At 39.7% G+C, this 17,215-nt stretch overlaps 1 protein-coding gene across 1 annotated transcript in view; it reads left to right on the top strand.

Annotated features, from left to right (window-relative positions):
* Window positions 1-318: 318 nt before the first annotated feature.
* Window positions 319-17,215, top strand: part of ddah1 (dimethylarginine dimethylaminohydrolase 1) — an 81,439-nt gene continuing 64,542 nt past the window's right edge. The window contains exon 1 of the mRNA XM_016256913.1: window positions 319-788. Coding sequence (XP_016112399.1) covers window positions 495-788 — 294 coding nt within the window. The 5' untranslated portion in view covers window positions 319-494. The remainder of the gene's footprint in view (window positions 789-17,215) is intronic.

The raw sequence follows: 17,215 nt of genomic DNA, 5'->3' as shown, positions 1-17,215 counted from the left end.
TTGTAGACAATTAATATCATGACTTCATTTTTTACAAACATTGCAAAAATAAAAAAGATAGCTATATAAAGATGTAAAATTATTTTTATTTAAATTGCTTAAAAAGAAACAAATTTCAGATTTGATACATTTGTTTGTTTGTTTTTTATTGCAAAACATTTAATACCAACATAATCAGGGAAAGTAAGATTGCATCTTTGACAACATCTTACATCAACAACAAAACAAGCATTAGTTTACGCATACAGACAGAGAAACGCATCATAATAAGGTTAACGTGTCTTTAAACGCATCCTCATAAAGCATCAGAAATCTCTTATCGCATTGGTGCGCGTCGCGTCGGGCGCGTCCGTGACGTAACCAGCGCGCTGTTCCTCTCGCCCTTTCAGAGCTCGAGCCGCCGTGCGCGTGCAGAACCACAACAGGGAACAACAAACAAGCAAACAGTCCAACAATAAACACGACGCGCAGAGTCGCGGTGAGGGAGCGAAGCGATGGCTGGGCTGATGTCTGGGTTTGGCTGCTTTACGCACGCCGTGGTGCGCGCGGTGCCCCAGTCTCTGGCCAGAGACGCGCTGAGGAGCGGCGGTCTGGAGGTGGACCTGCTCAGAGTGCTGGAGGAGTATGAAGAGTACGTGTCGGTCCTGAAGCACCGGCTCGGGCTGGAGGTGCTGGAGCTGCCCGCGGACGAGGCGCTGCCGGACTGTGTGTTCGTGGAGGACGCGGCGGTGGTGTGCGGCGACACGGCGCTCGTCTCCAGACCCGGAGCCCAGAGCAGGAGGAGGGAGGTAAAGAGCAGAGCAGAGCAGAGCAGAGCAGAACGGGTTCTCATGCGCTGTCAGTGCGGATGATGCACTTGATCCGGATGCGCACCACAGTATCCTTCACTCTCTGCATTAAGAGTGATTGTTTGTTTTTTGTTTTTTGTTTTTTTGAAGAATCTTTCTCATATTGTCGTGCATGTTCAACAAACAATCCAACTAAAATGTGCAAAGGTTCAACTTGAGGTCAAGAGTATATATATATATATATATATAAAATATGTACATGCATATTTTACATGTGTATATGTGTGTGTATATTTAGCATGTGTATATACACACACATTATTTTTTTTGAAAGATTTTTCTTTGTAAATAAAATTAAAAAGAATTATTGCACAAACTATTAATTAACTTTACACATTATACAATGCCACTTTTTCAGTGATATGATGGTCTTAATAGTAATGATAATTATAATAATAATAATTATTATTATTGCTATTAAGACCATTATATAATTCTGAAAAAATTACATTAAATAAATAACATAAAAAACTGCTATTGCTTATGCCATTATATTTATGCAATGTGTTTTGTGATCTAAATAGACTAAATTTATTTTTGTCTTTTTGGGGGGTTCATGTTAGTTCATGCATACCGTTCAGTAACTTGTTTCAGGTTTGTGAAAATAGTTTGTAGTCTGATGCATGTTGAGCATTGACTGGCATGTAAGCATGATCAGCTTCTGATCAGGGGTGCGTTTCCCAAAACCATCGTTATCTAACTATAGGCGTTACTTCCGTTGAACTCCGTTGGTAACGACGGAACTTGTGACCATAGCTGCTTTTGGGAAACGCATCCCTGATTGGTTTCAAGCAAGCATTTTATTAGTGTTAGAGGAGACTGTTAATGCAATAAAATCACTAAACATGAAAAGTTATTTGTGCATGTGATTTTCATAGTGATTACTTCATGTTTTACCCTATAACATTTTATATGCATTTTATAGCTGTATCATTCATTTCATAAAATGCGTCAAGTTTTCTTCTGGTAAAGTTACAGGACTTTGTGCAAACATTAATCCAGCTGAGCTGGTAAATCATTTTTTCAGGTGTGCTGTCAACAGCTGTGTGCACTCCACTGCATGCAGTAAACGAACAGGTGTTTTCTTATAATGACTGCTGTACATGAAAGGGTTAAAGCACAGCAGCACATGCCTGTCATTCATAATACATCATCATTTTCTGTGCATTAATGCATTTGTGTTTAGGCAGCATCCTGTAGAGAGATTTAAAGGTCATATTTGCCTTTTGTGATGTAAAAGCAATTCTATACGCCTCTCTGTGTGGCTGCGAAGCTGTTGCTAAAGTGTTGTTAGGGGTTGCTATGCAGTTGGAAGGGTTGCTTGTTGCAATAGATCATTTAATTGGGTAATGTTTGGTCATTTTAGCCATAAGAGTCTTTGAAACGTATCCAGGAGTTTTGGATGAACTGAGTGAGAATGTAATGTGTTTTGTTTGTTCGTTTCATGGAGACGCCTGCATCAATATTTATTCTGCTGCACGCTGGTTTGTTTTTGTGATATCATTGATGTCTTATTTACTTATCTCTAAGTGGCACTGAATGACTTCATATTATAATGCACATTTATAGTTGCCATTTAGTTTGTAAATTTTAAATGTTTTTCACACAGGTATTTTCCCCTGTTAATAAATAAATAAATAAAAAAAATAATAATAAAAAAAAAATATATATATATATTCAGAAGTTTGGGATCAGTAAGATTTTTTATGTTTTTGAAATAAGTTTCTATATGCTCATCAAGGCTGTATTTATTTGATCAAAAATACAGAAAAAAAAAAATCTTTTTTTTTTAAATATACTTTTAAATGTAATTTATTCCTATGAAGCAAAGCTGGATTATCATTACTCCAGTCTTCAGTGTCACATGATCCTTCCTCAGAAATCATTCTAATATGCTGATTTATTATATCAATGCTGGAAACAGTTTAATATTTTCCCTTTCATTAGATCTGGTTGATGCTTATCTCTGTGAGTCTGTATTGTGTGTTTTTCTGTGCGCGTCTCCCAGTGGGATGAATGTGGTCCGGAGGGATCTGCTGTGTGTCTGGCGCTGGATCTGAGCTCTCAGTTGTGATTCTTCTTTGAATGTTGTGATGCTTTATAAGAAGCGTCTGAATCTGAGCCTGTGAATCCAGCACTGGTGGACTAAAGACACGAATCTGGATGAAAATAATGTGCTTTTGCATTGATTTGTGTGTCAGTAGGGAGTAGAGTGGTTCAGTTTGTCTTACAATCATAGGGTGACCAAATTACACTGACAAGCTGCGCAAAACCACGTTCATATTCGCGTGATTTTTTGCGCTGCTCGTCAGTGAACAACGGCTCTGTGTAGTTAATGCTGCTCAATGTGAAAGCACGCTCGTGATGGAGATTTACCGCTGATTACAGAACCGGCTTTCTGACAAGATGCGCATATATATATATATAGATAGATATATATAATCTGTATATGTGTCTATGTATATACTGTGTATATATATATATATATATATATACACACACACACACACATGCTTACATAGTTATTTTGTTATATAAAAATAGAGAAGCAAATGAAAACCATAGGACAAATACAATAGATACAGGTGTAGTTAATGCTGCTCAATGTGAAAGCACGCTCGTGATGGAGATTTACCGCTGATTACAGAACCGGCTTTCTGACAAGATGCGCATATATATATATATAGATAGATATATATAATCTGTATATGTGTCTGTGTATATACTGTGTATATATATATATATATATACACACACACACACACACATGCTTACATAGTTATTTTGTTATATAAAAATAGAGAAGCAAATGAAAAACCATAGGACAAATACGATAGATAAAGATTTTTCTAATACATTAGGTTTATTCAACATGTATACATTTAGGCCTATTTAACATCTTGTTTGATTAACATTACTAATACTGAGACAGACAAGTTTTTAATTGGGCTGCTGTCCCTTTGTGTATATATATATATATATATACACACACACACACACACATGCTTACATAGTTATTTTGTTATATAAAAATAGAGAAGCAAATGAAAACCATAGGACAAATACAATAGATACAGATTTTTCTAATACAGTAGGTTTATTCAACATGTATACATTTAGGCCTATTTAACATCTTGTTTGATTAACATTACTAATACTGAGACAGACAAGTTTTTAATTGGGCTGCTGTCCCTTTAAGACCGAATGAATGTAATGTACTGACACATATCTGGTTTTCACCCACCTGTTTACGTTCACTTAAGCCATAACCGACTGTATTTATGTGAGATACTTCACACGATGGACATTTTGACAGTCACAAGGAGAACTGGGATCACGCAGGATCACGAGCGTTTCTGGTGTCATTCTGCGTGATTCCGCCTTCACTTACTGCAAGTTAATCGATAACGAATTGTGATTGGATGGTAATTTTGTTCTACGACAAGCTTAGTTACCTTTGATTAGTCTGTTCTCGCGTGACAGAACACTTCTACTACATGCTCTGATCACCCAGTCGCAAAGAAATTTTGAAATACGGGACAAAACATGATTTTTTCAAAATAAGTGGGGGGACACTTAAAATAGAGCTGAAATACAGGACTGTCCCGGGAACAGCCAATCAGAATCCATCCTGCTGTAACGAGCTCGAGAATTTAAAGTGGCAGACACGCGTGCGCTTAGAATAAACAGACGATATCGTCCGCTGGTGTGGACGCTAATATCGTTATCGTTATATTTATCTTTATAGTTATCGTTCTTGGTGTGAACGGGCCTTAAGAGTCTTAAATGTGAATTTTGAAATCATTCAAATGTTCTTTAAAGCAATAATGTGTTTATTTGCTTAACTAATCACATAACTATTTGTAAATGAGGTTATGAGGGATAAATTCAAGTCATGTTCAGACAACAAAACATTGAAAATACGTCTTAGCACAACTTTCCATTTGATGAAGAGAATGCATGCAGTGAAAGGGTGTTTTCTTATGATGACTGCTGTAGCTGAAAGGGTTAAAACACAGCAGCACATGCCTGTCACTCATAAAACATCAGAATGTGACCGAGATGATGATTGTGCATTTATGCGAGTGTGTCGAGGTGGCATCTGCCTTTTGTAATTTAAAAACAATTCTATATGCCTTGCTGTGGAGTTGCTAAGCTGTTGAGATGGGTTGCTAGGTAGTTGCTACGGTGATGTTAGGAGTTGCCAAGCAGTTACTAAGGTGTTGTTAGGGGTTGCTACTTGGTAGGCCGTTTCTAACATGTTCTTTGGGGTTGCTAGGTAGTTACCAAGGTGTTGTTAGGAGTAGTTACTAAGGTGTTGTTAGGGGTTGCTAGGCAGTTGCCAAGGTGTTGTTGGGGTTGCTGTGTAGTTGCTAAGATGTCATTAGGGGTTGCTAGGCAGTTGCTAGGATGTCGTTAGAAGTTGCTAGGCAGTTGCCAATGTGTCAGTAGGGGGTTGCTAGTCAGTTGCCAAGGTGTTGTTGGGGATGCTGTGTAGTTGCTAAGATGTCATTAGGGGTTGCTAGGCAGTTGCTAGGATGTCGTTAGAAGTTGCTAGGCAGTTGCCAATGTGTCAGTAGGGGGTTGCTAGTCAGTTGCCAAGGTGTTGTTGGGGATGCTGTGTAGTTGCTAAGATGTCATTAGGGGTTGCTAGGCAGTTGCTAGGATGTCGTTAGAAGTTGCTAGGCAGTTGCCAATGTGTCAGTAGGGGGTTGCTAGTCAGTTGCCAAGGTGTTGTTGGGGATGCTGTGTAGTTGCTAAGATGTCATTAGGGGTTGCTAGGCAGTTGCTAGGATGTCGTTAGAAGTTGCTAGGCAGTTGCCAATGTGTCAGTAGGGGGTTGCTAGTCAGTTGCCAAGGTGTTGTTGGGGATGCTGTGTAGTTGCTAAGATGTCATTAGGGGTTGCTAGGCAGTTGCTAGGATGTCGTTAGAAGTTGCTAGGCAGTTGCCAATGTGTCAGTAGGGGGTTGCTAGTCAGTTGCCAAGGTGTTGTTGGGGATGCTGTGTAGTTGCTAAGATGTCATTAGGGGTTGCTAGGCAGTTGCTAGGATGTCGTTAGAAGTTGCTAGGCAGTTGCCAATGTGTCAGTAGGGGGTTGCTAGTCAGTTGCCAAGGTGTTGTTGGGGATGCTGTGTAGTTGCTAAGATGTCATTAGGGGTTGCTAGGCAGTTGCTAGGATGTCGTTAGAAGTTGCTAGGCAGTTGCCAATGTGTCAGTAGGGGGTTGCTAGTCAGTTGCCAAGGTGTTGTTGGGGATGCTGTGTAGTTGCTAAGATGTCATTAGGGGTTGCTAGGCAGTTGCTAGGATGTCGTTAGAAGTTGCTAGGCAGTTGCCAATGTGTCAGTAGGGGGTTGCTAGTCAGTTGCCAAGGTGTTGTTGGGGATGCTGTGTAGTTGCTAAGATGTCATTAGGGGTTGCTAGGCAGTTGCTAGGATGTCGTTAGAAGTTGCTAGGCAGTTGCCAATGTGTCAGTAGGGGGTTGCTAGTCAGTTGCCAAGGTGTTGTTGGGGATGCTGTGTAGTTGCTAAGATGTCATTAGGGGTTGCTAGGCAGTTGCTAGGATGTCGTTAGAAGTTGCTAGGCAGTTGCCAATGTGTCAGTAGGGGGTTGCTAGTCAGTTGCCAAGGTGTTGTTGGGGATGCTGTGTAGTTGCTAAGATGTCATTAGGGGTTGCTAGGCAGTTGCTAGGATGTCGTTAGAAGTTGCTAGGCAGTTGCCAATGTGTCAGTAGGGGGTTGCTAGTCAGTTGCCAAGGTGTTGTTGGGGATGCTGTGTAGTTGCTAAGATGTCATTAGGGGTTGCTAGGCAGTTGCTAGGATGTCGTTAGAAGTTGCTAGGCAGTTGCCAATGTGTCAGTAGGGGGTTGCTAGTCAGTTGCCAAGGTGTTGTTGGGGATGCTGTGTAGTTGCTAAGATGTCATTAGGGGTTGCTAGGCAGTTGCTAGGATGTCGTTAGAAGTTGCTAGGCAGTTGCCAATGTGTCAGTAGGGGGTTGCTAGTCAGTTGCCAAGGTGTTGTTGGGGATGCTGTGTAGTTGCTAAGATGTCATTAGGGGTTGCTAGGCAGTTGCTAGGATGTCGTTAGAAGTTGCTAGGCAGTTGCCAATGTGTCAGTAGGGGGTTGCTAGTCAGTTGCCAAGGTGTTGTTGGGGATGCTGTGTAGTTGCTAAGATGTCATTAGGGGTTGCTAGGCAGTTGCTAGGATGTCGTTAGAAGTTGCTAGGCAGTTGCCAATGTGTCAGTAGGGGGTTGCTAGTCAGTTGCCAAGGTGTTGTTGGGGATGCTGTGTAGTTGCTAAGATGTCATTAGGGGTTGCTAGGCAGTTGCTAGGATGTCGTTAGAAGTTGCTAGGCAGTTGCCAATGTGTCAGTAGGGGGTTGCTAGTCAGTTGCCAAGGTGTTGTTGGGGATGCTGTGTAGTTGCTAAGATGTCATTAGGGGTTGCTAGGCAGTTGCTAGGATGTCGTTAGAAGTTGCTAGGCAGTTGCCAATGTGTCAGTAGGGGGTTGCTAGTCAGTTGCCAAGGTGTTGTTGGGGATGCTGTGTAGTTGCTAAGATGTCATTAGGGGTTGCTAGGCAGTTGCTAGGATGTCGTTAGAAGTTGCTAGGCAGTTGCCAATGTGTCAGTAGGGGGTTGCTAGTCAGTTGCCAAGGTGTTGTTGGGGATGCTGTGTAGTTGCTAAGATGTCATTAGGGGTTGCTAGGCAGTTGCTAGGATGTCGTTAGAAGTTGCTAGGCAGTTGCCAATGTGTCAGTAGGGGGTTGCTAGTCAGTTGCCAAGGTGTTGTTGGGGATGCTGTGTAGTTGCTAAGATGTCATTAGGGGTTGCTAGGCAGTTGCTAGGATGTCGTTAGAAGTTGCTAGGCAGTTGCCAATGTGTCAGTAGGGGGTTGCTAGTCAGTTGCCAAGGTGTTGTTGGGGATGCTGTGTAGTTGCTAAGATGTCATTAGGGGTTGCTAGGCAGTTGCTAGGATGTCGTTAGAAGTTGCTAGGCAGTTGCCAATGTGTCAGTAGGGGGTTGCTAGTCAGTTGCCAAGGTGTTGTTGGGGATGCTGTGTAGTTGCTAAGATGTCATTAGGGGTTGCTAGGCAGTTGCTAGGATGTCGTTAGAAGTTGCTAGGCAGTTGCCAATGTGTCAGTAGGGGGTTGCTAGTCAGTTGCCAAGGTGTTGTTGGGGATGCTGTGTAGTTGCTAAGATGTCATTAGGGGTTGCTAGGCAGTTGCTAGGATGTCGTTAGAAGTTGCTAGGCAGTTGCCAATGTGTCAGTAGGGGGTTGCTAGTCAGTTGCCAAGGTGTTGTTGGGGATGCTGTGTAGTTGCTAAGATGTCATTAGGGGTTGCTAGGCAGTTGCTAGGATGTCGTTAGAAGTTGCTAGGCAGTTGCCAATGTGTCAGTAGGGGGTTGCTAGTCAGTTGCCAAGGTGTTGTTGGGGATGCTGTGTAGTTGCTAAGATGTCATTAGGGGTTGCTAGGCAGTTGCTAGGATGTCGTTAGAAGTTGCTAGGCAGTTGCCAATGTGTCAGTAGGGGGTTGCTAGTCAGTTGCCAAGGTGTTGTTGGGGATGCTGTGTAGTTGCTAAGATGTCATTAGGGGTTGCTAGGCAGTTGCTAGGATGTCGTTAGAAGTTGCTAGGCAGTTGCCAATGTGTCAGTAGGGGGTTGCTAGTCAGTTGCCAAGGTGTTGTTGGGGATGCTGTGTAGTTGCTAAGATGTCATTAGGGGTTGCTAGGCAGTTGCTAGGATGTCGTTAGAAGTTGCTAGGCAGTTGCCAATGTGTCAGTAGGGGGTTGCTAGTCAGTTGCCAAGGTGTTGTTGGGGATGCTGTGTAGTTGCTAAGATGTCATTAGGGGTTGCTAGGCAGTTGCTAGGATGTCGTTAGAAGTTGCTAGGCAGTTGCCAATGTGTCAGTAGGGGGTTGCTAGTCAGTTGCCAAGGTGTTGTTGGGGATGCTGTGTAGTTGCTAAGATGTCATTAGGGGTTGCTAGGCAGTTGCTAGGATGTCGTTAGAAGTTGCTAGGCAGTTGCCAATGTGTCAGTAGGGGGTTGCTAGTCAGTTGCCAAGGTGTTGTTGGGGATGCTGTGTAGTTGCTAAGATGTCATTAGGGGTTGCTAGGCAGTTGCTAGGATGTCGTTAGAAGTTGCTAGGCAGTTGCCAATGTGTCAGTAGGGGGTTGCTAGTCAGTTGCCAAGGTGTTGTTGGGGATGCTGTGTAGTTGCTAAGATGTCATTAGGGGTTGCTAGGCAGTTGCTAGGATGTCGTTAGAAGTTGCTAGGCAGTTGCCAATGTGTCAGTAGGGGGTTGCTAGTCAGTTGCCAAGGTGTTGTTGGGGATGCTGTGTAGTTGCTAAGATGTCATTAGGGGTTGCTAGGCAGTTGCTAGGATGTCGTTAGAAGTTGCTAGGCAGTTGCCAATGTGTCAGTAGGGGGTTGCTAGTCAGTTGCCAAGGTGTTGTTGGGGATGCTGTGTAGTTGCTAAGATGTCATTAGGGGTTGCTAGGCAGTTGCTAGGATGTCGTTAGAAGTTGCTAGGCAGTTGCCAATGTGTCAGTAGGGGGTTGCTAGTCAGTTGCCAAGGTGTTGTTGGGGATGCTGTGTAGTTGCTAAGATGTCATTAGGGGTTGCTAGGCAGTTGCTAGGATGTCGTTAGAAGTTGCTAGGCAGTTGCCAATGTGTCAGTAGGGGGTTGCTAGTCAGTTGCCAAGGTGTTGTTGGGGATGCTGTGTAGTTGCTAAGATGTCATTAGGGGTTGCTAGGCAGTTGCTAGGATGTCGTTAGAAGTTGCTAGGCAGTTGCCAATGTGTCAGTAGGGGGTTGCTAGTCAGTTGCCAAGGTGTTGTTGGGGATGCTGTGTAGTTGCTAAGATGTCATTAGGGGTTGCTAGGCAGTTGCTAGGATGTCGTTAGAAGTTGCTAGGCAGTTGCCAATGTGTCAGTAGGGGGTTGCTAGTCAGTTGCCAAGGTGTTGTTGGGGATGCTGTGTAGTTGCTAAGATGTCATTAGGGGTTGCTAGGCAGTTGCTAGGATGTCGTTAGAAGTTGCTAGGCAGTTGCCAATGTGTCATTAGGGGGTTGCTAGTCAGTTGCCAAGGTGTTGTTGGGGATGCTGTGTAGTTGCTAATATGTCATTAGGGGTGTCTTGGGTGTTGTTAAACGTTGCTAAGTAGTTGCCGAGGGGTTGTTGGGGTTGCTGTGTAGTTGCTAAGATGTCATTAGGGGTTGCTAGGCAGTTGCTAGGATGTCGTTAGAAGTTGCTAGGCAGTTGCCAATGTCTCATTAGGGGTTGCCAGGCAGTTGCCAAGGTGATTTTGGGGTTGCTGTGTAGTTGCTAAGATGTAATTAGGGGTGTCTTGGGTGTTGTTAAACGTTACTAAGTAGTTGCCAAGGTGTTTTTTGGGTGGCTGTGTAGTTGCTAAGATGTCATTAGGGGTTGCTAGGTAGTTGCCAGTTTGCTAGGCAGTTGTCAAGGTGTTATCAGGGGTTGCTAGGCAGTTGCTAATGCATTTGGAACAGTTGCTTGTTCTGCTGGATGTAGACATGTTTCAGTGTTTTACTGGATGAACGTTGCTCATGTTTTCATGAACATCAGAATGAATTTGGTTTTATCTGAAAGTGTGAATCAAATAAGTGTTTTCATACATTCTTGTACAGGTTTGCATTTGATCAGTTCATGCCCATGTGACTGTGCTGTTGTTGTCAGCTCCAGTAGTGTTCGAGTCATTACTCTAATGGTTTTGGTTAGCTCTGTTTTCTCTCTCAGGGGTGAAATTGAGCTTTAAGATCAGCTGCACTTGACTTATTGTCTAAATGTTTCTTAATGATGTTTGCAAAGTCAAGAAGCCCTGTTACAAACCTCTAACAGTAAGTACTAAATGACATTGTGTGCGTCATCCTGCAGCAAGTCCAGTCCAGACTAGTTTTGCATTGGCAAATCATTGCATTTAGGCTTTTATATGTGGTTGTTTTCCTCAGGTGAGCCCTGATTTGTTTAGCAGCAATGTTTGGGAAACTCAGGCCTTGTTGCATCGCTGTGGTATTCAGGTCAAACTCGAGTCATTGTCATTTTAAACGCTCAATTCACAGAAAACGTCAGATTGCATAAGAGAGCCGTACGGCGCATAAGCGGTTAGACCTACTTTCGCTGTAATGATTGCATCGCCCGCGGCATTCGCTGAAATGTATATCTGAATAAACATAACGGCCACATCTCTGTGCTTCAACACGCCAGCGCTTGGCAGCGTTTCTTTAAGCAAACATTGTGTCCTTGTGAAAGACTCTTGGATGGAGTTATTTAGGTCATGGCAATCTCTGAATGCAGTTTGGCCGAAATTAGGAGCACATTTTGGTGGGCACAATGAGGGTTGCATGGAAGGTACCATTCCTCTCAAATCTCGCAGAACATTTTTTAGCCTTCACATGCTGTAGCTAAGCGAAGCACACAGTTAGATGTTTATAAAACTGTCTGCATTGGCCTGAAAAGCTGTTTGGGTGACAAAAGAGGTGGTTTCGATTGTGTGTCAGATATAAAACTGTTGTCATGCGAGCAGCGGCTGACAGTCTCGTATCAACTATTGATCTTTGTCCTCTGTGGAGTTTGTGATTAGATATTAACAATGTTTTGGTGATTTATACAGTGCTATCTTGTGTAAAAAATGCATAAGCAAAAGGCTGTTTTGCAGTTATTTTACCATGGTTAAGAGGTGATCTGTGTCCCTAAAGCACCTTTTACCGTGGTGAACTTCAGAACTTTCCCAGCTAAAATGTTTGATTTTGTTATTTTTTCCTGAAGACATGCATAAATTGTGATTAAAAATAATAAAATAAAATGCCATGAATGTATATTTACTGAGTAATGCACTATTTTGAGTTGCATCAAATGACATGAGATTTGGAGCCAAATTACAGGGGGGTAAAAATGACTTTAGAAAGATGGCAGCATCGTAATGTTATTTTTACACAGAGATTGGTAGGTCTGTTAGTAAAATCTGTTGACTTTAGCAAACCTTGTTGTATTATGTGCCGAGGGTGACCATTCAAAAATGGGCAAAAAGCACTTTTCTAGCTTTTTTTCCTACGTTTGCATGCCTGTAACTCAAAGAGTATTAAAGATATCTTTACATGATTTTGGTTTTTAACAAACTTTCCTTTTAGTATATGTATTAAATATTAAATGCTAATGCCATGGGGGAATATTTACTGAGTAATGCACTATTTTGTAGAGGGGTGGTCGAATACAATTTTCAACTGAGATTCGGAGCCAAATTACGGGGGGTACAAATGACTTCAGAAAGATGGCAGCATCATTATATTATTTTCACACAGAGTTTGGTAGGTCTGTTAGTAAACTCCGTTGACCTTAGCAATCTTTGCTGCATTATATATGTCAATGTGGCCATTCAAAAATGGGGAAAAAAGCACTTTGAGCTTTTTTTCCAAAGTTTGCATGCTTATAATTCAAGAAGTATTAAAGATATCTTAATATCCTTTTACAATTTAGTTCTTAACAAACTTGTCTTTTAGTATCTATATTTCTGAAGGCCCTATGTTGTTCATTTCCAGAGAAACTGGGATCTCGATGTGGCTCCAAGAGTAAATTTGCATACAGCTGGTATCAAAACAGCTGCATAGAACATGCCCGGCTGAGTGCCATAAATATCCTTTTATGAGTTTTCATGCCTGTAACTCAAGAACTATGTTGATCACATTGTTGACCGTGCACATATATAACACATCCTCGCTCTCTGTTTGCACAGTACTCCATGTTTCTTGTTGCTTTCACATGTCAGTAGTCCCTCATATTGCGACTGCAGCCATGCATAACAGCTGAGACACTAAATATCTTTCGCCATCTGCCTCGGAGCGCGTGTGTGTGTGCGCGCTTCATATGCATTGATTGGTCTGAATACATACACCCGCTGCTCACTGTGGCATGACTGATGTGTGGTGACAGATGTGTCGATAGTAAGCACTTAACTTTGACCCCACCACTGACCCTGCACTACTGAAATATTAATCAATGTATCTTTGAAATATTAAAGATTTACGTTCTTATTTATACTTACATATTTTCACCTTTTTGTTTTATTTTTGCATGTATGCATATACAATGTTTAAAGATTAAATTTATTGAGATCACTCACATTAGTGGATGTGCTTTCATAAGAGAAAGTACATTTTGCATACTTGTTGCTTTTAATGCATGCAAAACAAGTATAATGCATCATGCAACTATATTTGCAATCAATTTTCCTTCCAAAATGTGATGTATTTGGACAAAAAAAACCTGCAGTGCATCAAGTTTTGAAATTTCTAAGTGAAATAGAAAATTTTGCGTTTTTATTATTTCTTTAGAATGACATTTATTGTAAATCAGCTTGAAACATCAATAACACAAGCTTATGCATTTTTAGAAAATTGGTCAGCTCTGCTTATTTTGATTAGAGCAGCAGAAATTACACTTTACATTGAAATTATATTCAGAATTGCTCATTGCTCTTAATGCATGCAAAACATGCATTATGCAACTATTTGCAATCCAATTTATTTCCAGGATGTCTTGTCCAAATGTCCAAAATGCATAAATCTGCCATGCATAAACTTATGAGATTTCTAAGTTCTGCAGTTTAATCTCTTTAGAATGACATTTACTGTAAAGACATGTTGGAAACTCGTTCTGACGGCTGAACTCATGTTTTAGACTGATTTCCTTTGGAAACTCTAATGCTATTCAAATGGGACCAGATTGGTATCGCAAGCATTTCCAAACATACAGAAGCTCACACAGGCCATGCATTATTAATATTCATCTGTCTTGAGCTTACATAAACAATCCAGTCTAAGAGCATTTGTTGCTGTTAGATCACTTTCAGTTCTGAATTCCCTTCTCAGTGTGACGTTTACGATCGTGCGTCGAGAAAAACGCTGAATTCTGATCAATCAAATGGAGAAAAATGTTTGACAGGAAATTTGTTGTTTGGCCTTTTGACGTTTCGTTTAATGGAAACCATGTATTTTCTGGTCCTAATAGTGTTAGCTCACAGATGAGATGATTGCTCTTGCTGGACAGAGTCCTTTTCATTGTAGGTTTTTTAAGATGTCAGTTTCTTCAAGAAGGTTTTGATGTGGAAAAGATGGGAAATTCTGCCAGGAGTCTGATAAAATGAATCAAATGTACTTCTGACATTAACAAGCCCATGTTAAGTGATGATTGATAAGCTGGACTGGATTTTGTGAGCAGCTCTGTTGTATTTTTTAGGTGGAGTGTATTTGGGAAAAAAGGGGAACAGGGTTATTATCATTAACTGAAACTATTTTAAAACATTTACCTATTGAAATAAAGTAATCATAATTAAATATAACAAACTTGGTTGCCAAAGCAAGATTCCTAATTATTCATTTACTAAAATAACTAAAGTTACTAAAATAAAACTAAACTAAAACTGAAATAGAATTAATGAAAAGCAGTATAGACAGATAAAAAAAAAATATATATATATATACCAAACTTTAAATGTTTTAATAAAATTACTAAAATTACTACAATCAGTACTAAAATGACTTAAACTAAGTGAAATAAAAATGAATGAAAAACTATATAGACATATTTTTTTTAAATCCAAAAACTAATAGAATGTAACAAAATGTAAACTTTTTATTTCTAATTTTCATTTACTAAAAGTACTAAAATCGGTACTACAATGATTTAAAATTAAAATTAAATAAAAATTAATTAACCTATATAGACATATTTAAAAAATGCAAAAACGAATAAACGATTAAAAAATTAAACTTATTTTATTTTTAATTACATTTAACAAAATGACTAAAAATAGTTCTAAAATGACTAAAGCTGAAATAAAATGTATGTATATATGTAATGTATATATATAATAAAAAATATATATATAATAATCCAAAAACTAAAAAAGTAACAATTTAAAATTAATTTATTTCTAATTTATATTTACTAAAATGACTAAAAGTACTCAAATTAATGCTAAAATGACTAAAACTGAAATGAAAATTCATGAAAACATTTTTAGAAATCCCCAAAAGTAATAAAATAGAACACAAATGTATTTTTATTTCTAATATTAATTTCTAATATTATTTAAAAAACTATTAATGATCACAAAAGCACTAAACAAAATGACTAAAATATAATTAAAATGGAAACAGAAAATAATTCAAAATAATACAGCAGTGTATAATAATGCGGTCAGTTTCCCGATCTGTGGTTGGTGTAAATGAACGGAATCCAGAAGATCAGCTCCTAGTCAAACCTGGTGTTGTGCTGTGCATCTGTGCTGTTGACCACACACAAACATTTGAGCTCATCCCTCGGTTTGTAAGGAAAAGTGAGTTTAAAATGCTTACGGAAGCTAGAAACTGGGCAGCACGTCCACTGATGTCATGAGCATGTAAACTGGGTTTGTGCGAGGAAAACAAAGATTTAGTCAGAAGTGCTAGATTTGCATTTCGGCTTTTAAATTCTCCAATCCTGGAGATTGTCTGTGCACTTCCACAGCAGTATGCGGTGGCTTTTTTTCACAGGTTTTTGCTGTGTTTATAAGGCGAGTCGAGCTATAAACAGCAAGTGTTGTTTTCGAGGTTATTATGATGTTGTAGTTCTGGAGAAGCTCTGTTTTTGTGTTTTTGAGGTCGTTTCAAACGAAGCCTGAATTCGACATCATTGTCAGTTTGGGTGAAATTCCCCAGAAGCAGATCCTTGTTCGTTTCCTTGTTTCTACATGATTGTCTGTAACTCTCGCGCTTTCTTTGTACGGACTGACAAACTTCTGATTGCAGGATATTTGGCCGCAAGTAAAGAAGGTTCAAAACGAGTATCAAGTTAAAACCATACATTACAGCTTTACGGTTTTAGTAAACGTGCAGCAATGTTTGTACGAGTGTGAGAGTTTTCTCAGGATTATTATAGTTAAAGCTAAAACTAATAAACAAAAACCCTTTCCTTTGACTAAAAATAAACTTGAACTGAATTCATATAAAATAAGGCAACATTTCTCATTTTCATTTAGTTAAACCTGATGTATTAAAATAACTTACACTAAAACTGAAATAAAAATGAATTAAAAATATATAGACACATTTAAAAAATAATAATAATTTTAATTATTTATTAATTACTGCAATTATTAATAACAATTGTTTTTTGCTATTATAATAGAAATATATAGACAATTTTTTATAAAAGATATAATTTACTTTACAATATAATGATTTTTATTTTTTACTTATTAAATACCTTATAGTAATTTGTTTTACTCATTTACTAATTAACTAATTATACATAGTTTTTATTGTGTGTGTGTGTGTGTGTGTGAGAGAGAGAGTGTGTGTGAGAGAGAGAGAGTGTGTGTGTGTGAGAGAGAGAGAGTGTGTGTGTGTGAGAGAGAGAGAGAGAGTGTGTGTGTGTGAGAGAGAGAGAGAGAGTGTGTGTGTGTGAGAGAGAGAGAGAGAGTGTGTGTGTGTGAGAGAGAGAGAGAGAGTGTGTGTGTGTGAGAGAGAGAGAGAGAGTGTGTGTGTGTGAGAGAGAGAGAGAGAGAGTGTGTGTGTGAGAGAGAGAGAGAGTGTGTGTGTGTGAGAGAGAGAGAGAGAGTGTGTGTGTGTTTGTGAAAGTGAGAGAGAGAGTAAGTGTGTGTAATCAATATATCGACTTATCGCGCAATATATGTACATGACTTCAATAATTTTTGGTGACGCAATATATCGCTCATTATATTTACTTAAACATTAATGTCACCATGTTTTGTACATTCCACTTGCGCCTGTGTCTTCTGCAGCTTCTCGTACATAACGTGTAGTCATGAGGTGATTCGTTCAGATCTGAGTGCTGAGTAGTGCTTGTGTTTCTCAGCAATAGTGTGCACCCTTCATTTACAGAGAAAAGAAGGTCAGGGAAAATCTGTAGATGGAAAAATCTCCATACAAGTTATTTGTGCATTTTTCTTTTTTTGTATTTGTTACTTTGCACTTTTTGTTAGAAAATGTTTATTTACTATTTATTCACGTTTTTAAGGTATCTAATATTTTGATACTTTTCATGTTCTAAATATTCTTAAGAATTAAAAGTTTGTTATGTGAGTGAGTGACTGTGTGTGTGTGTGTGTGTGTGTGTGTGTGTGTGTGTTTGTGTGTGAGTGAGTGACTGTGTGTGTGTGTGTGTGTGAGTGACTGTGTGTGTGTGAGTGACTGTGTGTGTGTGAGTGACTGTGTGTGAGTGAGTGACTGTGTGTGAGTGTGAGTGAGTGACTGTGAGTGAGTGACTGTGAGTGAGTGACTGTGTGAGTGAGTGACTGTGTGAGTGTGTGTGTGTGTTTGTGTGTGAGTGAGTGTCTGTGTGTGTGTGTGTGTG

The sequence above is a fragment of the Sinocyclocheilus grahami genome, unplaced genomic scaffold (assembly GCF_001515645.1).
Source record: "Sinocyclocheilus grahami isolate Dianchi unplaced genomic scaffold, SAMN03320097.WGS_v1.1 scaffold1488.1, whole genome shotgun sequence".
NCBI lineage: Eukaryota > Metazoa > Chordata > Actinopteri > Cypriniformes > Cyprinidae > Sinocyclocheilus > Sinocyclocheilus grahami.
Note: the sequence above shows the minus strand (reverse complement) of the source record. Positions and strands in the feature narration are given on the sequence as shown.